The sequence below is a fragment of the Chanodichthys erythropterus genome, chromosome 15, assembly GCF_024489055.1.
Source record: "Chanodichthys erythropterus isolate Z2021 chromosome 15, ASM2448905v1, whole genome shotgun sequence".
NCBI lineage: Eukaryota > Metazoa > Chordata > Actinopteri > Cypriniformes > Xenocyprididae > Chanodichthys > Chanodichthys erythropterus.
Window position 1 is genome coordinate 32,326,459 of NC_090235.1, and position 24,265 is coordinate 32,350,723.

General features: G+C 36.3%; 1 protein-coding gene across 3 annotated transcripts; it reads left to right on the top strand.

The window, feature by feature from the left end:
* Positions 1-961: 961 nt before the first annotated feature.
* On the top strand, positions 962-23,161 carry grhl2b (grainyhead-like transcription factor 2b). Of its 3 annotated transcripts, XM_067411490.1 has the most exons (17): positions 962-1,088; positions 3,500-3,686; positions 5,236-5,303; positions 5,417-5,774; positions 5,856-5,914; positions 5,990-6,146; positions 6,837-6,948; positions 12,543-12,637; positions 15,750-15,908; positions 16,834-16,891; positions 17,174-17,313; positions 17,724-17,761; positions 20,511-20,602; positions 21,222-21,307; positions 21,678-21,742; positions 21,851-21,993; positions 22,332-22,362. In XM_067411490.1, the coding sequence occupies exons 1-16, from the start codon at positions 1,069-1,071 to the stop codon at positions 21,963-21,965; spliced, it is 1,809 nt and encodes a 602-aa protein (XP_067267591.1). In that variant the 5' UTR covers positions 962-1,068; the 3' UTR covers positions 21,966-21,993; positions 22,332-22,362. The 3 variants fall into 3 exon arrangements, with proteins under 3 accessions (XP_067267591.1, XP_067267590.1, XP_067267592.1); XM_067411489.1 differs by having other exon boundaries at positions 21,851-23,161; XM_067411491.1 differs by having other exon boundaries at positions 5,990-6,140; positions 21,851-23,161.
* Positions 23,162-24,265: the final 1,104 nt, after the last annotated feature.

Below are 24,265 nucleotides of genomic sequence, written 5' to 3' on the forward strand. Positions count from 1 at the left end.
TTCAAGTTGTATGAGGTTTCTTATTTCCCATGTTTTGTCATTGAGTGATGTCACTGTGTATCCTACATGTTCACACCTGACACTTGGGAAAAACAAGTTTTTCCAGGGCCCGAAAGTGTGGGAAATGCCACTTAGATTAATTTTTCTCACACAAAATTGCACCTTACATCTTCAAGGACCTAATATTGACTGACTACTATTTGACTTCTGGGCATGTCAGGTCTTGATGATTTGAATTCTTAAGAATCAAAATAGGATGTGTGTTATTTATTGCGGAACAACTCAACTGTACACGGTGTTTCTAATATTAACATAGTAAAATTCATTTTATGATGTAATTGTGAACTGAACTCCAGGATAGTCCATCTTCATTGCACCTGCAATACTAATCCAGCAATTTGTGGATAAGAGATGAGCCACCATGGACAATGAGACACATGCATTCTTCTAATATTTAGAATAGTGGTCAATTAATATAAGTTTTACATTTGGTCTCCCTCAGTCTTAAATATTTGGTTAAAGTCTTGTACTAAACAAACATTAAGATTTTATACTTATACGGGTAAATAACAAACAACTTGTTTCCCGAGATCACACAAAGGCTTTCTCCATCCTGCCCTTCATTTCTAGTACAAAGCTATGGCTACAGGTGAGGTGGGTCTTCTAACCTGTAAGCCAATCAGAGAGGTACTTTTCACACTTTGACCAATCAGAGCGCTGACCAGCCCCTACTCGAACCCAAATACTTTACACAGAAAAAAAACCCATCAAAGTTTACCTATAGGTCTATAAGCAAACAATAAGAACATTAAAAGTAGATTTAACATGTTATAAAGATTTTTGAAACTCAAAATTACACATTAAAATTTTCGAGAAGGACGGGACAGGGTGCTCAGGTGTTTTGTACCTGCTCCTTCAGCCCTTGAGAAATAGGCTAATCACCAGAGAGGGAAAAGTCGATTTACCTGTAGCCCGGGTTCTGGCATCTCTCACTCTGCTCTGTCTTCTGTTACCTGCACCGACTTGAAAGTCCAGTTCCACAAGGAAGAACCGCGGAGGAAGAGAAATATGTCACAGGAGACAGACAGGTAAGAGTCATGACTGCGACACAATCTTCCATTACCTCAACACAAGTATCGGAACGTCAACGAGTGCCATTCTGCATTTTTACTTTCGTGTTAAATATTCTCTCTAAACTCTAAAAACTTTATCTTACAGTTGCATTAGCTATGTTAACGGCGTATAATATTATTCAGCTTTTTGTTGGTTTATTGTTGTTTTTATAGATGAATCCCACCGCAGAGGGAAAGTTTTTTTTGCGGTCAAAACGCCATTTTTCACGGAGGAAACACCTTGAATATAAGCTACCTGAAATTCATCCCCATTTATTTACAATTTAAAGGGGAAAGTTTATTCGCTATGCTATTTTTTTTTTAAATACTTAAAACAAAGAATAGATAGATTTTTCTGCATTTTTATGTTGTTTAGTTTATTCCGCACATTAAGTATCAACTTAATGTAGAAGTGTTTATGACAACGTTTTTTTTTTTGTTTTTTGTTTTAATACAAGACTTTTTGTTTTATGTGAACTTTGAAAAAATTGTTGTTTTAATCTACAGTGTTCAGTTCTGTTGTGTCCTCCATAATAACAACCCGTTTATTTATGTTTGTGGTGACTAAAACACATTTCTGTTTATTAAATAGACAAAGATGGAATATTAGTTTCTGTAGGGTGGTTGGTTGTAATAGGGGTCTTACATTTCTCAGATCACGATGATATCTAATTAATCTCTAGGTGTTTCAAAGAATTAGATGTTCCAATTACATGTAAAGTTGGAAACGTTGTGATCATTTGTACATAGAAATGTGTTTCAGATGGTTTAGCTCCTCACATAAAACCATATTAAATAGCTAAATCACTCACACTATACAGATAAAAAGATGAAAGGTGTACTGATATTGCCTTGTTGTTTGTACATGACTAATTGTTTAAATAAATATAAAATTAAATACAAACATGTATAAAAAAATCACTTAATATCAACTCAATACTATTTTTTTTTATAACCACAACATGATTTGCCTGAAAATTCAAATTTTACACAGTTATACCAGAACTTAGGTACTTGTGCTTATTATTATTTTTTATGGAAGAATATACACATAATGATAAAGATGAATAAGATTAAGTGTCCTACTTTACCTTATTCTACACTTTACCATGCATTTTCCAATGAAAGACCACACAGTGCTCACTGCTTGTCTGCATATCTGTGTTTACTAATGTGTGTTGTGAAGACACTACTTATGTCACTACTATAGACACTTCAATATTTTTAGAACCTTTTCAATAAACTGTGAACCCAACCCAGATTTGGGTTGGAAAAATATATCTATGTATGTAACAAAGAATATACATTAGATACATTATGCAGGGTAAGATGTAGTAAGATGCCCTTCTTAAAACAAAACAAAACTGTTCATTAGCTGTTATATTTTAACATATTTAGAGATGAGTTAAGCAACTAGAGGATGATGATGCATTTATTATGTATGTGTTAATGTATATATTATTTGGGGAAATAAATGGAAACCTTTGACTATTATAATAATTAAGATTTTTAAAATATAGTTACAAAATTTAAAGAAATGATTTTCTGACCCACTAGTGGGGTAAGATAAAACCCTACCTGGGGACAAACAAACAAAAAACGTTAAAAAGAAATTCGTACTACAAGGGTCTCACTTTATCTTTTAGTATTTGTTACCATACGGATATCCCAAATAAAAAAATAGACATAAAACCCTCTTGTATCCAACACAAAATAAATTCAGATATCACTATTATTCAGTGACAAGAATTATTTAACTTCAAAATAGGGAACATGAATTATTATCTCACAAATTATGTTGTAATAAGAATATGAATATGGATTCTCACAAATGATGTGCAGATGAAATGTCAAGATTAATAAATAGAGCATAACCATTCAATAAATATGTTCTAGTAGCATCATTTTTTTAATAATGCTTGTATTATTACATTTTTGTTGTGGCCTCAATTTTATTGTATATTTCTCTTTAGGTATATGGCTTAAGTATCCAAAAACTCTTTGGGGGCCACTGTATGTTACTGAATTTCTTGTTTATAGTGAAGAATGAAAGCAGCTAGATATAGATTTAATATCATATAATACCAAGTTGGTACTTCCTCATGTCGTGTGTGATACGTTTTAGCTCTAGCTGTCTGTCAGGCAGTAAAATGCAGAAGAACTTTTGAATCTGATCTGCGGTCACTATTTGGTTGGTTAGATGCATTCTGGCATCAATACACTGTACATCACACTCTCACAAAAGGTGCAGTGTGCAGGCTTGTTTTCATCAGTATGCAAAATAGCACTTTTACATGATCCTTTATCAGCTGGATCATTTATGTCTGTGTTTCTGTCTGCTAGTGTGCTGATATACTGTTTTATGTCCGTGCGTGTGTGTGTCCCAGTAAGAGGCTGGTTGTAGTGGTGCCCAATGAGACGTCCTTCCACCAACGTCGGGCCTACACCAGTGAGGATGAGGCCTGGAGGTCTTACCTGGAGAATCCTCTTACTGCGGCCACAAAGGCCATGATGAGCATCAATGGAGATGAAGACAGTGCTGCCGCCCTTGGGCTCCTCTATGAGTACTACAAGGTCAGTGACATCAGCTTAGACTTATTACTTTCATTATAATAATAATGTTTTCATTTCACATTATCATTTATTCACCCTCATGGTGTTCGAAACCTCTCTCTCTTCAGTGAAACACAAAAGGAGAAATTTAGCAGAATGTTCATGCTGTGTTTTCATACAGTGAAAGTGGATAGTAACTGGGCCTATAGTATTAAGCTCCAAAAAGCACCATTAAAGCACCACACACACACAAAATTTATGTATTTTAATCACATCTAAAATTTAAATCCATTTGGATTACACAGTTTTAACATAAAATAATAAATGTAATGCAATGCATATTTTTCAGTCATACATAAATGAAGATAAGAAAATAAGAACGAGATTTATGTAACAGTACTAATCAAGTGAATGTATTTTAAATGCACAGTTACCAGGTTTATATATTTATCATCAATAAATCCAATTTATTATATGTAAACCAGTCTTAAACATTTTAACTTAATTGAATCTTACTTGTACCAAAGCTAACCATATTTGAACTATGTTCATCATTTTTAACTGATTAAAGGATTAGTTCACTTTCAAATAAAATTTTCCTGATAATTTACTCACCCCCATATCATCCGTCGAAAAAGAAATTAAGGTTTTGATGAAAACATTCCAGGATTATTCTCCTTATATTGGACCTTAATGACCTTCCCTATTCTACTTACAGAACGAACGCGGCACCAGTTCCATTTTTTCTGTAAATAGAATAGAGAAGACGTATACAGCGTAAGCTTTTTGAAGAATACGAAAGTGCGGTTTTGGCAGAACCACTTGGAAGGCGATCATTTGTTTATATAAAGCATATACATTTACATTTTTTTCGAAAATAACTGATCATTTCGCTAGATAAGACCCTTATTCCTCGTCTGGTATCGTTTAAAGCCCTTTGAAGCTGCACTGAAACTGTAATTTTGACCTTCAACCGTTTGGATGCCATTGAAGTCCATTATAAGGAGAAAAATCCTGGAATGTTTTCGTCAAAAACCTTAATTTCTTTTCGACTGAAGAGAGAAAGACATGAAAATCTTGAATGACATGGAGGTGAGTAAATTATCAGGAAAATTTTATTTGAAAGTGAACTAATCCTTTAAATTTGTTTTTGCAATTAACAGATTTATGCAGATTTTAAGGAATTTGAATAAATATAAATATGATTATTTAAATAAAATCAAATAGATACAAATACTTATATACACTGTAAAAAGTATCACATGTTTATTTCTACACTTCCACTTTCCATCATTTTTCTTCCACAACTAATGAACAAATACATAATTATTTCATTGTCAATGCAACCAAGGTATAACTGTATTGCTTACATTATCCAAAACATACAAGCATAGTAAGGATGTTGTGCAATTATGCTTTTTTGCTGCTCTGATGGAAGATAATCAGGCAGTTTTCAGTTTTCATAAGGGAATGATTTTATCCCTATGAAGTGATTAATCTCCAATAAAAAAATTATGGTGAAACAGTGATACTATCAGCACTACTGATAATGATGTTTTATCCTCTGCAGGTGCCGAAAGATAGGAGAGTTTTACCCATCAGCAAAGCGGTTGACATTTCAGAGGAACCGGAAAAGAGGTTAGTGAAATGATTAAAACGATGGTGAATATGGAGTTGACTAAATGTATTAAAAATGTGACTTATTTTAACCATAAAATGCACACAAGAAATGCTTTCATATACTGTTTCAGAAACACTACATTGGGAAATAGCAGTCAAATGGAGCCAGAGACAGTGGATAATCGTGTGCAGGTACTGAAATCAGTGCCCGTTAATCTGTCACTCAACACGGATCACCAAGACACCAAACGGGAACAGTACAGCGTGGCGGCTGGAGAGAGTGGGGCCGCTGCCGTGGTAAAGGCTGAAGTGTACACTCCTGCTTTCATGGCTTCGGGAGTTCATTACAGGACAGAAGGAGAGGAACAGATGCGGGTCATCTGTGAACAGGCCCAATCGTTCGACAGCTCAGCCATATGTCATAGTGGATATAGGAAGGATGACCATCGCAGTAGTCCAGATAGCACCTATGAAGAAGACAGCAATGAAGTGAGATTAATATCTGATTTTGTGTGTTGTAAAACTTTGATGTCATAAGCAAATTAATAGGTGATTATTTCTTTGGTGCAGAAGTACCGCCCATCATCGCTTGGAGCTGATGACTTCATATTTGACCAGTCGGATATGTTGTAAGTGTTATACGGAATTAATGTAGGCTTGTATTATTATGATGAATCATCTCTGAAATACATGTTCTTCAACAGAGACACTTTCCAGTACACATTAGAGGCCAGCAGATCGTTGCGGCAGAAGCAGGGTGAGGGGCCTATGACCTATCTAAACAAGGGCCAATTCTACGCTATCACACTGAATGAGACAAGTGCCAATAAACGCCTCCGACATCCCATCAGCAAAGTGAGGGTGAGTGATGTTCTACCAGATATTTGAACCAGATATTTGAAGGAACTAGGAAGGTATAATGTAACAGTGTCATGTCATTGAATTATATTAATTCAATGACATGACTTTGATTAATTGTCATATGTAATTTCACTTTTTAAATAGATTTTTGTAATAAAACTATTTAAAACTGTTATTACAAATTAATACTTTTATTCAACATTAAATTAATCAAAAGTGACAGTAAATACAATTAAAATGTTACAAAACAAAATATTTATATCTCAAATGAATGCTGTACTTTTGAACTTTCTATTCATCAAAGAATCCTGAAAAAGTGTATCACGGTTTACACAAAACATTTCGAAAGCATGACTGTGATAACTAAAGAACTGGAGGGATGGCTGTTGAAAATACAGTCTTGTCATCAGGAATAAACTGTTTTTTTATAAAATTAAAGAGAAAAATATTGTAATAATATTTCACAATATTACTGTCTTTTTTTGATCAAATAAATTTAGCCTTGGAGAGCATTAGACACTTCTTTCAAAAACATTAAAAATCTCAATGTATGACTATATCTTCCGTTCTTGTTATGGTAATATTTTATCAACATGCTAGTCAGCTCTTGATCATATGGAAAAGACATGAAGTAATTGAGTGGAGTGTGATAACCTCTGTTAACCCTCTTTCTCTCATTTCCTCTATCAGAGTGTCATTATGGTTGTATTCAGTGAAGATAAGAACCGTGATGAGCAGCTCAAATACTGGAAATATTGGCACTCTCGCCAACACACTGCAAAGCAGAGGGTTCTGGACATCGGTGAGGCTTCCATTATTGAGATCAATGTTTAGTCTTGAATCTTGAATCAGGAATTGCTGACTTACTCCAGCTCAAATATTTAGCCCAGGGGTGTCTAACCCTGCTCCTGGTGGACTACCATCCTGCATAATTTACTGTAGCTTCAATCCTAATCAAACACCTCCTGAACGAGCTAATCAATGTGTTCAGAATAACTAGAAAATAGCAAGCAGGCGTGTTGAAGCGGGTCGGAAATGAAGTCCTCAAGGAGAAGAGTGGGCTAACCCTAATTAAGCCTAACAGATACTCTATGTCAGTGGTTCCCAGCCCGGTCCTGGAGCCCTCCAACAGTACACATTTTGGATGCCTTAATTGAAACACCAATTTCAGCTCTTGGGGTGTCTACTAATGAAGTGTTTCTCAACCCTGTTCATGGAAAACCTCCAACACTGCACATTTTGAATGTGTGCTTTGTCTCACACACCAATTTCTGGTCTTGTAGTCTCTACTAATGAGCTAATGATCTGAATCAGGTGTGTTTGATTAGGGAGGCATACAAAATGTGCAGTGTTGTGGGTCCTTTAGAACCAGGGTTGAAAGATAATGTACAAATGAGTTGATAAGTTGAATCAGGTGTGTTCTGGAGAATTGGGGATACTCCAGGACTAGGGTTGGGAACCACTGCTCTACACAAGTATGCTATAGAGTGCATCAGGGATGACGCATTTTTGTAGGCAAAACCCGGAAGTGAGTTAGCATTTTAGGACTTCCGGTTCCAACGTCGTCAAGTCTCTGGGTTTTTTGAATGGGTTTTTGCTAAATCGCCTGAAATAAGGTCTGTGGTTAACAAAGCCACTAAATAATTTTACGTTTTTATCTATGACATAAAACACACCAGTTATAACCCACTTGTGATTTTTTAAACTTTTACTGTGTCTTAAAATCTGCGGTTGCTAACAAATTGCTAAAAGGGACTACTTCCTTTGGCGGGGACTTTAGACGTTATCATTAAAAACGGGACATTTGGACAGCAAAGTTGTTTTTAAATAAAGTTTGAGGACGCTTGGTGGTGACGACGTTGATCCGCGACCATGGTGTGCTGTAGTCTGTTTATAGCCTACTGTTAGCCTTTTATATCTGACGACTTTATTTAGGCTTCAAAATCTATAAATGTTGTGTTAACTTGTAAAGATTATCTTGATAGACAAAACGTGTAAATGTCATAACCCTTTGTTAAACATAGAGCTTATTTTCTGCGATTTTCCAAAAGTCTATGGGAAAAATGCATAGGCTTTCAACCGAGGGAACCCGTGCGCCGCTAACTTCCGGGTTGGCCTACAAAAACTCGTAGTCCCTGGGGCACTCTATTGCTGACATATGTGCTTTGGCCAATGCATTGCAAGAGTGCAATCTAGTTGTATATAAAGTGTTTGGTGTACAGCAGACTTAAGAGGGCAAAAGATTTACCTTCAAATATCTGTGCCATTAAATTAGGGGTGTTCAGTCCTGCTACTGGAGGACCAACTTCTTGCAGAGCTTAGCTCTATCCTGCTCCAACACACTTTCCTGGAAGTTTCTAGTGATCCTGAAGACCTTGATCAGCTGGTACAGATGTGTTTAATAAAGCTAAAGCTAATTTGGAGCTAAACTCTGCACGACACTGGCGGTCCAGGAGAAGGATTGCACACCCCTGCATTAAACAGAATAGAACAGGTAGCTAGCTATATGTATGACAGCAGCAAGATTCTCTTCAAACGGTTGCTCCACCTTGGCTGTAGTTGACGTGAAAGAGTAAACATTTTTGAATGCAGTAACGCATGAGATTGAGTTAACTTGAAGTATTTACATTCTTGTACTTGCGTAGATTATGTATCATATTTTCCCAAAAATCATTAACCACAGTACTACTCAACAGTCTTTGGTCTGAATCGCCCTATGAACAAAGTATTTATTGCCTTCAAAATAGTTCATTGTGTATTCATCTCTAGTTTGCAGACTGATGGTGCCTCACATCCCAGAAGCCCTCAGGGCTTTCTGGAGATTGGTTCCTTTTGGTTTTCCCCTGCTCAGCTAAAAGGTACTAGGTTGCTAAATAGCTACACTATGGACGTGCCCGGAGCCGAATACTGTGTTCGCGACGGAAATTATGCATTCTACGGAGCCCCTAAAGAGACATGGTGATGGAAAAAAATATGAAATGGAAGAAAAAAAAATAAAAATAATTTAATGCTTTTGCATTCTCTCATAATTATACAGTTGGGTAATTATATTGTATATAATTTGCGGGCATCAGGGAGCTGCTATTAATTTGCAAGGTATTGAAATTGCGTTTTACTTTTGCTTTCCAAATCGCAATCACGCGTACTCTTTGTGTAGGGAGCGTCGGTACTGGCCACACATTTTACAAGATAAGATATTTGTCAATGATGCTCAGGATCTGTTGCACACCAAATCCTCTGGCATCATTCTGTCAGTCATCTCTCCTTACTATCTTCACGTGATAAGTGAAATCTGTTGTACTCTAATGTAACTGACTACCGCAGCAAGCCTAACCATGTCCCTTTAGGCGCTCAGTAGAGTGCGTTATTCTTTTTCAATGACTTTCTGAATTCGGATTTAGGCTTCAGGCACCTCCCTGCTTATACACACGGATTACTGTAGAGTCTGCTTTCAGATTTTTTATACAGATAGATACAGATCAATTTACAGATTATTTTTGACATTTGGACAGATTTCCTTTCTTACTAAACCTGTGGTGTTAATTAATTATTAATTAGTCACTTGACAGGTGGTTTCTTATCCACAGTTGAACACTTTATTAAAGGGATACTACTGTTGGAGCAACCTGGGGTTAAGTAAGGGTGCTATGGTGTTAGAAGATCCCAATTATTCTCCAGCTCCATGAGTCACCCCACCTGTGATTTGAACTTGTGACCTTCAGATCACTAGCCCAGTTTCTGATTCAAGTTGAATGAGAAAAAACCCCAACAAACAGGCCCAAATTTGTAGGAGTCCACCTGGCATGGGGCAGCTATGAGCCCAAACAATTCACATCTTATTCTTGGTCTTGTCACACCTTGAAAGAATAGTCATCCTGAACCTGTTGCTTCTTGTCCTCCCCTCATCTCCAGTAATCAGACGCTCTGCTATGTCCTTTGTCAAGATTTGGCCCCAAGACTTTCAAATCCTGGGAGCACCCTGAGGGAATATCTGAGCCATGATGGCAGCCATTCTTGTTTTAAGCCCTGCCCTCTTAGATTGGGCAAAAGTATAGGAATGCTTTGGTGAGACACTTTAAGGTGAACACTGTACTATGGGATGCAAAGAAAATGTTGGTGGATTGGTGAGGTGGACAGATGTTTGGGCACATTGTATATGGTAGTATGATGAAGTCAAGAAGGGGAGACAGTGACTGAAACCTGACACCCACACAGTTGGGATTTGAATAGCAGTTGAGGCGGGATTGTTCCTCAGGCCTGGGGCCATGTCACTAGAGCTGGGATTTGAATGGGGCTATTTAACAGGGGAGGTTCGCTTACGGCATCGACGGGTGTACTTGGTAAACCATGCAAAGGCGGTCCATTGGGAAGAGTTTTGCCCTTCCTAATCCCCAAGTTACCCCAAAGTAAGACAGGTGTTGGGTTTACTTAACATGGAGATAAACGCCCCTGTAATGACAGCTTATTAAATTACTAAGTGCTTCATAACTGAAGAAAGAATGCGTAATTAGCATAGGAAATCACCACTACTACTACCACTCATACTAAGGGTTAGGGATTTTAAGAGTCATGGGGATCATTTTTTCCCTGTTAATTTAATAAATACATAGATTGTATGTAGGAAATGCAGTTTATACTGTACATGCGATGACTTGAGTACAGCTTTTCTATAATAATGAGCATGTGTGTAACCTGTTGTATGGCAAATGACGATACCTCAAACCAAGGATGGGCAACTTCGGTCCTGGAGGGCCACTGTCCTGCGGAGTTTAGCTCCAACCCTGTTAAAAACTCACGAGCCTGTAGCTTTCTAGTAATCCTAAAGGCATTGTTTAGCTTGTTCAGGTGTGTTCAATTAAAGTTGGAGCCCTCCAGGACCAAAGTCAAAGCCACTGGAAGGCAAGCCTACCTGCTAATGTTCCGGCTCTTGTGGTACGCATAGACGGTACGCAGGGAAGGAGTTTTGAATGGCGGACACTGATGTCACTACCATTACACAATAGGCTGACAGGTGCCGCACATGATTAAGTTAGCCGTTACACTTTCTCCAATGGTAAGAAATACAGACCCTCTCATCTCCCTATAATATACAATCTCTGCCGAAGTTGCCCATCACTGCCTCAAACCATGCGGTTTGTTGAAAAATGGGTACTATTTGTTTTCTAGGCAATTTGACTAATACTTTTAGGCTGGTGAACAATAAAACAGACACTTAGGAAGCACCAGTCAAGAATGTAAAGTTAACTGCCGTAGCTAAGCTAGACAGGCTGACTCCAGCCATTGAAACAGTTATGAGATCACCCATCCTTTTTTGTAAATCTATAAAGTAATGACGCGTAGATTGAATCACAGACATGTTTAAAGTGAGTGGTCATAAATAGCCTATCAAGCGGCTACTAAAAAAGCAAGTGTTTGTTTACATAAACAGATAAGAGTTATCTAGCATGGAAGGGTGCTGTTTTATATACACTCAGCTTATCAAGCTTAACACTGCTTGCTTTGGCAGACATTGTTTTAATGTCGCCATTGTCCGACACTCATCAGAGCGGTTCATATACCCATTTCTTACATTTTGTACATCTCTCTCTAAAATTAATCTTATAAAATGTTTAGTTCCTGTCCTTGATTCTGAGTGAGCGAGTTTATTACCTGCATTCAGATTTAGCATTTTCCTTCAGGTCAGTCCTATGTTCATAATAAAAAATCTGTTTAAATGTCCGATGTGTTATCTTGACCTTTTAACAGTTAAGGGGTTTTCCCGTGACTGACAGAGCTAGTCAAAGCATTTGTCAGTTGCGTCTTGTTCCATGTTCACAACAATTCAGTCTTTTCAATGTAAAAGTCTTCGCTACTGACTGACACACACATAAAGACAGTCTTTGCCGCCATCTAAAGGTGTAATAATGTAACTTCTGTTGCTGTTCACGGTCAGGGACTATTTTTTTCTGGCGGAAGGAAGACTTAAGTAAGAGGTTACTTCATGAAAGTTGCATTGTTACATATTTTTGGCTTTAATATTTGTATTGTGTGGAAACCATTTTGTAAAATCAGTACGGTACTCGAGGCTAGTGCTGTATCGTGAATAAGTCACAGGGGTTGCACCTACTGAAGAGTTGTAACAACGCCCTTCAGCCATGACTTATTCACGATACAGCACAGCCTTGAGTACTTTATTGCTTACATATACCATACAAATTTTACAATACTGTACATGCCTCCACTATAAGTATCAGCCTGTGAGTGAATTGCATGCTGGTCTTGACTGGATTATGCAGGTTAGTTTTGGTGTAGTGGTCCATACCTGGTAAACCTGGTATCCAAAACACAAAATATCCTGGTTGTGTTTTGTTTTTGTCCAGCAAGAATGAGAACTGACTTTTCCTGTTTTATCTATAGCTGACTACAAAGAGAGCTTCAACACAATTGGGAATATTGAAGAAATCGCTTACAATGCTGTGTCCTTTACCTGGGACGTGAATGAGGAGGCCAAGGTAAGTCATCTAGCACCAAGACTCAATGGTTCAGATGTGGCGCAGCAAATTTACAACGAATACGTTCTCCAGTGTGTGTTTTGGTTTTATGGACATCCTGCTCGCATTAATGGTCATCATGGAGGATGAATTGGCAGGTGTAAATATAGTTTTCAGTCTGACTACATCAGCACATCTATGTTTTGTCACAAACTTTTCATTTAGTCGTATTACCACCATTGTGTGTGATACACAAAATGTTATTGAGACACAGGGTGGAGTGTTACGACATATGATATGTGTATTTTACACGCATTAGTCTCTCTCTCCTGTTGTTAAACCTTCCCCAAGAGCCCTGTATAGCGTGATGTTTGGGATTCACAATACCCTGGTGCATCTTCCCCAGTCCTGTCTATTAATTTAAATCTCTATTTTCTCCTGTATGGGGTCTCGGGTTACACCTGTATGTTGCTGACAGTAGGAAATGGACCAGGTCTGTGTACACGGCCAAATGCACACAAACCTGAATCCAGATCCTCCCAGCCTCACAGGTAGAGTCCTGCCCTCCCATTGTGGCTCTTCTGTTGCAATACAGCTCAGTTCAAACACTCGACTCTAGAGGATATTCAACTAAAGCTCTCTACGCAAACATTTGCTTTTTATTGGGCCAACTCATATTGGTAATACCTATTAATCTGGACTATATGATGTCTTATGTAGTTGTGTAGCCGCCCTTGGACATATATAAGTGTATTCGTCCAAGCTCATGTGAAAGCATGCAATGGGGTGTGAAATGCTCTCAGTTTGATCTGATAAGTATCTCATACTCTGACCTAATATACTCTCAGCTTTTATTACAAGTTCCTTCAAAGCTTCTCATCATGGCAGGCTGGAATGGAGGAAGCCATAAACTCCATGAAGTCTCTCCATGAGCCATTGATCTGTGAGGTGGAAATTATGGCCTTGTTGCAGTGTGGAAAGGCTCTGTTTTTTTTGTGTTTTTTTTTCAGTAGCACTTTGTGGTCAGCAAGTTTTTGAAAGAAGCCCCTCATGCTCACCAAGCCTGCATTTATTTGATCAAAAATACAGTAGAAAACAATTATATACAGCTCTGGAAAAAAATAAGAGACCACTTAACATTGATTTCTGAACTTGGAGTGGTGTCTTAATTTTTCCCAGAGCTGTATATATATATATATATATATATATATATATATATATATATATATATATATATATATATATATATATATATATATATATATATATATATATAGTCAAACCAAAAATTATTCAGACACTAGATGTATTTTTTAATGTTTTTTTTACTTGTGGGTGCAGGACACTATAGTTCATTTATATAAGTGAGGATAGCAAAATAAAGTAAACTGAATACACAAAAATTCTTCATACAGTGGACTACCAGTAAAATTGATAAAAACTTGGGACCAAAAATTATTCAGACACTTTGACCTGACCATGTTTTGCTTAAGTGTTATCTGACATAATTAAGATTTTTTCTGACACAGTTTAACTTTGAGTTCTTGTCATATTTTATTTACATTTTTTAAAACTAAACTATAGTGAATAAACTGTAATAATGAAATGTTCAAGGTGTTCATCATTATATATATATATATATATATATATATATATATATATATATATATATATATATATATAGATATATAAAATAATGAATTTTTAGCATCATAACTCCAGTTTTAAGTGTCACATGATCATTCAGAAATCATTTTTATATGCTGATTTGCTGCTCTAGAAACAGTTCTTATTATTACCAGTTGAAAACAGATGTGCTGCTTAATATTTTTAATGAAACCATGATACATTTTTTTCAAGATTCTTTAGTGAATAGAAAGTTAAAACATTTTGAAAAATTTATTTGAAATAGAACATTAGCATTATAGTATTATTAACATTATAAATGTCTTTACTGTCTCTGTTTACATCATGCAGCTGAATAAAAACATTATTTTCTTTAAGAAAGAAAATCTTACTGACCACAAATTTTGAATGGTAGCGTATGCCACCTGTCTTGGACTCCATCTCACTGTCTGTAGTGTTAATCAAAATCGCTGTCCCAATTCTAAATCAGAATGTGCCCAGTTAGATTATAATCAGTGTGAAATGTTTTGGACAAAAAATTTAATTATGCAGTTACTGTTTTTTATAATCAATCATTGCTGTGGCATTGTAGGAAATAAAGATCTTCAGTATAGGGAACACGTATTCACTGTTAACCTAAATTAACACCTAATTTTACTGCTTATCAATAGTTAGTAAGGTTGTTTTTGTAGTGTTTAAATTTAGGTATTGGGTGGGATTAAGGGATACAGAATAAGGTCATGCAGAATAAGACGTTAATATGTGCTTTATAAGTACTAATAAACAACGAATATACTAGTAACATGCAAGCTAATAAGCAACAACTTAAAAGTGAGAATTGAACCCTAAAATAAAGTTGTACCGATTTTCCTATGCCATACAAGTGTAGAGTTCATATGAAGTTCTCCAATCCAGTTTTTTTACCTTTCTGAGTTTTAGCATGCTTCACCTAACGATGGCCTCTTTCTTGTCCTCTGGCATTGGTAATGGTTGATTATATGCAACTGTTAATAACTAACCACATAAATATGGTGAAAAAGACTGTTTTAAACCTTTGAGGAGCAGAGGCTAAAACTGCATGGAAAGATGATATTTAAGATTAAAATTTGGTCTTACATTTATATAAAATTATTATTTACCTCAGTTGGAGCTTTTAATATTCTGTTAAAATGAAACGGCATAGTTTTTAGTGGGAAGTATGAACGTTGCTTTCAGTAGCAGTCAGTGGTACAGATAGACGTGTCGAGGCAGGCACCTGTTTTGCGTGTGTAGGTGGTTGGTGGGTGAAAAACAAGGTGCTCTTTCAACGGTCAGGATTGTGTAGGTCAAAGCTGTTCGAAAATATGAATATGGAAGTTCTTATGCAACAGTCTGTTACATGTGCATTTGGATACAAAGTGTTGAATTTACATCACATATCATAACAACCTCCCACAACATGCTAGTATAGTGGTAGAGACACACTTATTTTGCAAAAATACATTTTCTTGTCTTCTCTTATTGTTAGATCTTCATCACGGTGAACTGTCTGAGCACAGATTTCTCCTCTCAGAAAGGGGTGAAGGGTCTTCCTCTGATGATACAGATAGACACCTACAGCTACAACAACCGCAGTAACAAACCCCTGCACAGAGCCTACTGCCAGATCAAGGTCTTCTGTGATAAGGTGAACCTTGACCTTTAACATTTGAATCTGTGCATACAGTATTCCAACATATGCTATATCTGTGGAAGCAGTCATGGGGAATTGTTGCAGTGCGCTGCAATGATGACATATTTTTGTAGCTCAACCCTTAAGTTCATATCACTCTGGTTCCCTAGACAAAAACACAAAAGGATTTTCCATTGGCTTTTGGATTATTGCAGAAAATAAGCTCTGTGACCATGATGTTCATCATAATAATCTTCAAAAATTAAAAAAATTGAAGCCTAAATATTGTTACAAGAAGTAAAAAGCTAAAGGCAGGCTATAAACTAACTACATTGTAGTCACATGACTTCTATGTCACCACCATTAAACTCTGACAGCTCTTTGAGTCTTTAATTAAAAACATTTTCCCTGAAAGTTTGAGTTAGAATAGTTTGCAAGAGCGCAATTATAAAGACAATGAGGCTATGAAAGCGTACTAGTGAGTAGATGAGTTTATTTGTTCATCGTGATGACGTTTATTGTCCCAGACAGCCTCTGTAGTCCCATTTAGACACTTGTTAGCAAAAGTAAAAGCTTTTAAAAATCACAAGGGGGTATTACTAGTGTATTTTTGTCATAGAATAAAATGTGAAAATAACCACAGACCTTCAGGCATTTAATGAAAAACCCATTCAAAAAACCCATTCAGGACGATGGAACCGGAAGTGCTAAAAATGCTCGTTCCTTTATTATGCATGCATGATCTCTTCTTTTATTAAGCGGTAAATTGCTTTCACCTACAGCTTAAGTGGGTCAGTTGAATTCTGACATCATCAAACTCAGTAACTGTAGCGCCACCTTGTGGTTGTTCATTATTGTTACTTTTTACAGCCCTTACAGTCATCTAATTTCTCTTGTCTGTATGTCTTTCTGTCATTCGGTCTGTGTTTGTGCGGCACAGGGAGCGGAGAGGAAGATCAGGGATGAGGAGAGGAAACAGAACCGCAAGAAGCCAAAAGGTCTGAAGCACTGAAAGTTACAAATATTGATACTTCAAAAAATAAGCTTTTTTTTTTATTTGATACCATTATTTCTTAACTGTTTTTACATATTTTCTATTGAAATATGAAGGCTTTAGTTACATCACAGCCATGAACCATGCTGTGCTACTTTCTAGTCAGTGGCTTTTGTTATTGGTGAGCATTTGATTTGACAGAAACCTGTGTAGTGTGAAATGAGTCACCACTTTTTTTTATCAATAACAGTTATTCTTACATGTTCAAATGATATCATCTCATTAGGAAAGGATGGAGGTGTTGGAGCGGTTACTCTCCCGAAAAAGTGTGACACCACCTTCTTTAAAATGATGACTGATTTGGATGCCCAGCCTGTTCTCTTTATCCCGGATGTACACTTTGGAAACTTACAGAGGGCAGGCCAGGTATGAGTCAGTCTGCAAACACACTCAATGAACAGATCGCATGCTCTTTTGTGTTAAAAGTCCTCTGCGATTTTGCAGACAACCATAATTGCAGTCTCCTAGTCTGCCTTCAGTGTTTCTCAAAAAAGTTGTAGAAGCTCATTACAAATCCGGCCTGAAGACCTTAGCGGTCCATTGTGTGTCTAATGAGACTTAGACTTATTAGAGACTGACTGACCTTTCAAAACCAGACATGAAGCATGCAAGTGTGTGTATCTTGGATACTTCGGTGACATTTGTTTATTAGGAATGATATCTGCTGAACTGGTCATTGTAGTGTCTGTTTTGAGGCTTGTTCTGAATGTTACAGAGATGTTTGAGCATATAAATGTTTACAGGAGATAAAACTACAAACTTTGTACTCTTTGCAGGTATTTGCATTTAATACAGAGGAAATTGAACGAGAGGGGTGAGTTTGATCTTTTTCTCAATATTTAAGCTGTAAACCAGAAAAAGATATTCTTGTATCTGAACTGTATGAACATCACATCACCTCAGATTTACTAGTAGCACTGACGCAATAGTAGATTACAGGGATCCTTAAGAATATTTATTAATAGAAGTAACTATCCACACTAATTTTTAATGTAAAACTAATGATTCAGTGTAAAACATAGTTAGTTGTAGTGATTTAAGTATAATGTCATATTAAAGGTGCTCTAAGCAGTGTCACGTGTTTTTAGGCCAAAACATTTTTTGTCACATACAGCAAACATCAACTCACTATCAGCTAGCTGCCTGTCCTCTGAACACACTGTAAAAAAACGCGGTCTCTGTAATCGCCATAAGCTCCAAAAATGGACACAAAAACAAACTGGTGCAGCCTGGACAAATTAACATAATAAACATGCTCCAGCCAATATCCGACGAGAATGATTTTAAATGCGCATTCATGACTGTTTCAGGAAGCATGGAGGGGAGGGGGAGGAGGAGGAGGAGGGAGGGTCTAGCTAGCTTCTGTTTTGTTTGACAACACTTCTAACGTCAACAGGAAGTTACTCCACCCAGGATCACTTAGAGCACCTTTAATAATATAATATTTGGCTTAGGGGTGTCTTGATTATAATTTTCAGCTACAGTACTTATAATTAATTATTTAATTGTCTTAATAGTCTTTTATAGCATAAGTAATATAATACACATATACTTTAAAAAGTCATTTTATTACAAAAATCTGCAGCATGTTTTATTTAATGCATTGTAAACAAATATTGCAGAGGCCAGAATGATATGCATATGCTGATATGTGTGATTTACACATTGAAATATTTTAAATTGTAGCCTACTTTAAGTCTTTAAGGGTTAGTTCACACACAAATACACAATTTATTTCTCCTTTTGAGTGCAGTAGTGTGCTATGTGACTATTTTAAAGGGTTAATTCACCAAAAATGAAAATTCTGTCATTAATTACTCACCCTCATGTCGTTCCACACCCGTAAGACCTTTGTTCATCTTCGGAACACAAATTAAGATATTTTTGATGAAATTCGATGGCTCAGTGAGGCCTCTGTTGAGAGCAAAGACACTGAACTTCTCAAGGTCCATAAAGGTACTAAAGACATATTTAAAACTTAGTTTATGTGAGTAAAGTGGTTTTACCTTAATATTATAAAGCGACAAGAATACTTTTTGTGCGCCAAAAAAACAAAATAATGACTTTTCAGCAATATTTTGTGATAGCTGATTTCAAAACACTGCTTTGGGGCTTTAGTCGCTAAAGTCATGTGATTTCAGCAGTTTAGCTGTTTAATAGGAGATCTGAATCACTAATTTGAAAAAAAAAACTCAGAATCTTCATGAAGCAGTATTTTGAAATCGGCCATCACGAGATATTGTTGAAAAGTCGTTATTTAGTTTTTTTGGCACACAAAAAGTATTTTCGTCGCTTTATAGAATTAAGGTAGAACCACTGTACTCACATAAACTGTTTTAAAAATGTTTTTAAGACCTAATGGATCTTGAGATTTGGTTTGGTGGCTTTTCTCTCAATAGAGGCCTCACTGAGCCACTGGATTCCATCAAAAATATCTTAATTTGTGTTCCAAAGATGAACAAAGGTCTTACAGGTGTAGAACGACATGAGGGTGAGTAATAAATGACATTATTTTTATTTTTTGGTGAATTAACCCTTTAAAATAGTCACATAGCACACTACTGCACTCAAAAGGAGAAATAAATTGTGTATTTTGTGACATTTCAATATTTGCTTTGAATTTCTTTGGATATCAATATTGAAATTTATGATTGAGGGGCAGTTTACACGGCACGGTTTTCAACTAAAAATAGAAAATTTGTTATGCATTTTGGCCGTTCATTTAAGCCCTACGTATACTTAGTTTTTTTACGCATACAGTACGCACACAGATGAACGCACAGCCTTGAAAAAGTATACTTCATTTGACTTATACACATACACAGGCGTTCGACGCATGCACAGTTTTAAGCAATCTCTCACCATGAGTTACAACTCATGTAAATATATTTGTATTCTTTCATGCTAGAGTTGTACAAATGAAGGTATTTTTAACCTCTTCGCACAATCTCTCGTCTATGTAGGCCTCCATTGTCGCTGTAGCTTGCATGCGTTCCGTTCTGTTCTGTTTATGCTGTTTTTCTTCAACTACCTTGTGAATCGACGTGTTTTGGGTGCCTGAAAATGCAAACTTTTAAAAACGGGATTCAAAGTGCAAGTTTTTTCGTAAACGATAGCGTTATCGTCTCCGTGTAAACTACAAAAATGCAAATTTGTGAAAACAGTGATGTCATGAATATATGTGTATTGCGTATTCAGTCTATAGGCGCATAGTGTTTCTTTACAAAGTCACATCGCCAACTACTGGCCTGGCGTGCATAATACAGCATTTTTAATCATTTTCATGGATCTGTGTGAACGGGAAACGTTTCGACACCGCTGTCTTCTGTACTTGAAAAAGGCAAAGGAAAAACTTTTCCAGTTTTAGTACATCGTTGTCGTGTAAACATATCCTGTAATTTAAAGTGCACAATGACTGCTGTTTTCTCAAATAACCATAATTAGATCATACAACCGCGTTCAGGTGACAGACCTAGCTGGGCTGCCTAGAGGAAATCTGATCATCTGATTGGCCAGTTAAGAGAAGCATTAAGTCATGGTATTTGCTTGTGTGTTTGTGTTAGAAGTGTGCTGGTGAAGAGGATGTTCCGGCCATCTGAGGATGACTTCTGCCCACCCCCTCATAAACAGCTAAGAGAGGAGACACAGAAGAGAGGTCAGAGCAGGACAGACCTATACATATACACATTTATAGCTGATATGTTTGATTTTCCAACCTGGAACTTATGAAAAAACTTAACTGTTATTCAAGGTGCCAATTTCGTATGATTTTGTACAATGTGAATTACAATTTGAATTGACTCCATAACCCCACACTAAACATAATCATCACACAGATTGTATGAAAATGTACAAATGAGATTGTACAAATTCATAGGAATTAGTCACCAATTTGGCAAAACATAAAATGGTTATGAATTGCTATGAGATTGTGTTAGTATTTTCTGCTGTACTACACAGAATTGAAAAATAGTTTCAAAAACAATAAACAATACTTAAAAATCTTTTGAAGCCTCTTTGGGATTTTGTATGTATGGAAAAAATAGTCATTTTTGAAATATTTGGTGTTGATTTTGTAGCACAGAAATGTCATATTTCAAATTTATGTTAACTATATTTTAAAGAAAGATGTTATTTCCATGTACAGCATTCTCTGCATTCCCACTGCAAATTATATTGTAGCACATTTCTAAAGTTTTCATATAATTTATACAGAATGTGGAATTACATCAAGTTACTTCATTTGAGATTAATATGACTGTGTGTTTTTACAGTGCTCTTGTATGTGAGGAAGGAGTCAGATGAAGTGTTTGATGCTCTGATGCTGCGGACGCCCACTCTCCGAGGACTCATGGATGCAGTGAGTATCTATAGGGGGCACTCTACTCTAAATGACTAAAGCATTGTGCTGATTGATTACCAGAGGTGTCAAATGCAAATGCATCGATTTGAAAATGAAAATTCAGTGCAAAGATTGCATTTTTATTATATTATTATTAAAAGAAAAAATCTATTTTCAGTTTCAGCCTGATCTTAATCTTCTTCTGGTGAAAATGGTCCCTTAAGTTATATGTGTCTTCAGCATATTTATCACCAAAATAACCAGAACTAACTGAATCATTAAACAAATGCAACATATTTTAATGTTTATTATAAACAATCGAAATCAAATCATTGTCAGTGTGATGCTCTGATACATGATTGAGTGATAATTTCTTTCATATCGACAGATTTCTGAGAAGTATGGTGTTCCTATTGACAGAATGGCCAAGATTTACAAGAAGAGCAAGAAAGGGTAAGTAACTGACTGAAAAAAACAACTACACAATAGGGTAAAAAAAATGTATAGTAAAATTCACATGACAACAAAGCCCGTTTTGACTGTTCATTCTCTCCATTGCAGGATCCTGGTGAACATGGATGACAATATCATCGAGCACTACTCTAATGAGGACACATTTATCCTGAGTATCGAGAACTACGCAGATGCATACAAAATCACATTAACGGAAATATGAACATCTTCGCATGGGTTTCTATCATTCAGTATGTTTAAGCTAAAAGACTTGTTACTTGGACTCCAACCTGGTCAAATTCATCGTCAGCTGTCCACAAATTGAATCGGAAAAAGCTGATATACCTCATTTTTAAGAGACCTCAAGTATGATTTGTAAACAGTCCACAGGAGTTTTAGCGTGTACCGAACATGTCCACGATTTCACTGTTCTACTGTGGATTTTGCTTGAATTTGAACTCAGTGTCCACTGGATTCTACAACATTGATTTTTGCATTTAATTTTAATTACCAAAGTACAGACTATTTCACATTTCACTCGATTTTGGAAAACAGTTTCTCACCTGAATTTCAACTCTACCTTCCACAGGATTTCACTGGAGTGGAAAGCAAATGCAACAATAGTGTCCATTAAAAATTACAATGCCAACATACATTTGCATGCAGCAAAAAATATGAATTTGGGACTTTTCTGTGGAATTTGAGACTCTGCAGAGATATTGATCTGTGAAAAGTGTCCAATACTGTAAATATATATTTTTTTCCATTTGTTTATTATGTTGACATTAATATTATTGTTATTTTTAGCCTGGTAGATATCATTTAAGTTCTTACCGTCTGAATATTCACAAACATTTTCTGATGCACAAAGAAAGCTATTTTTTTTACTCTGCCACAAATGTTTGTATGCTTAATGGTGCAAAACAGGAAATATGAATGAATAATGTGTACAGTACTGCATTATCAGAAAAGTCTTCAAATGATACATTTTGTCCATGTTTTACGTGTTCTACTCAATGTTTTAAAGGGATAGTTCACCCAAAAATGAAAATCACCCCATAATTTACTCACCCTCAAGCCATCCTAGGTGTATATGACTTTCTTCTTTCAGCCAAACACAATCAGAGTTGTGTATATTAAAAATATCCTGGCTCTTCTAAACTTTATAATGGGAGTGATTGGAGGATGATCGAGCATCCATCGATCATAAAACGTATGATCACGGCTGTCACGCGGAAGCTCTTTTTGGGTGAACTATCCCTTTAATGTGGAAATAATGTTTTTAGAGGTTCCATTTATTTCAAATGCTAGAGATTTCATGACTTTTTTTGAGGTTTGAACATCCTCACATAACCAGTCAAGGCCTTTCTCTAACTATTCAGTCTTTCAGTCTGGTTCATTTCTAGTGTTTGTGTATAGTGTAACAGGTTCATATTAACTATGTAGTCCAGATTCAGTCGATCAGTGCCATGATGAGCTGTTTATGAATATCATTGTCTTGAAATTATGTAAAAGGGCACTTCGGAAAATAATAATTTGTATGTAAATAAATGCATTTTTATCAAGTTTTGACCAAAGGTTTTTTGATACTACACTTAAAGGTGCAGTGTGTGCATTTTAGCATCTAGAGGTGAGGTTGTGAACTGCAACTAACAGCACACACCAATCGCACCCCTCTCTTTCGGAGAAGCTACGGTTGGCCGTCTGACTGACATGCTGCCTGAGAGAGCAGAGAGTAGCTTGTGTGAAGCAATGAGGTTTCTTCTTACTTTTAACAAAGAACGGTCTCTGCTTCTAATAAACCAGACGACTATTAGTACTACGAATAGTATAATGGCGCATAATGGCGACTTCACATGGAGAGGGGACCCGCGGTGTATGTAGATAGAAATGCCTCATTCTAACGTAATAAAAACATAACGGTTCATTATGTAACGTCTTTATACACCACTGAAAACATGTATATTATATTGCATTTCTGTCAAAAGATCCTCCCAAAGATTTTGCAGTAAAATATCCAAAAACCACTAGGCCAGTGTTATATATTTTGTTCACTTGAGTACTTACAATATCCCAAATGTTTCTAACTATTTGTAAATCATTAGAAAATTGCAATTTTCACCAAGGCTCCGGGAAGTGTGAGGAGTCGCCTGTCAATTGCTTCATAGCCTTTATTTTGTTGAACCCATGGAAACACAAAAAGACGCTTTAATATATTACATGTTTTAATAGACAAGGGAACAACTGTTTTGATATATTTATAGACAGAAAACTAATTATTGTTATATAGCTCAACACGTTTAGTCTTATTGTTTAAATGTTTACATTTTCTTGATTTTTTGCGAGTACCACGCTTCACCATGCCTCAGAGAAAAACACTATTTTGTCAAGTAGCTGACATAGCATAATCAGATGCAGCTTTATTTAACAGTAATACAGCATTTTCTCCATCATACAATGCGTTTTAAAAAAAATGTGCATGCCATTTATCAACACAAGTCATCCAGCATTTAATATGATATT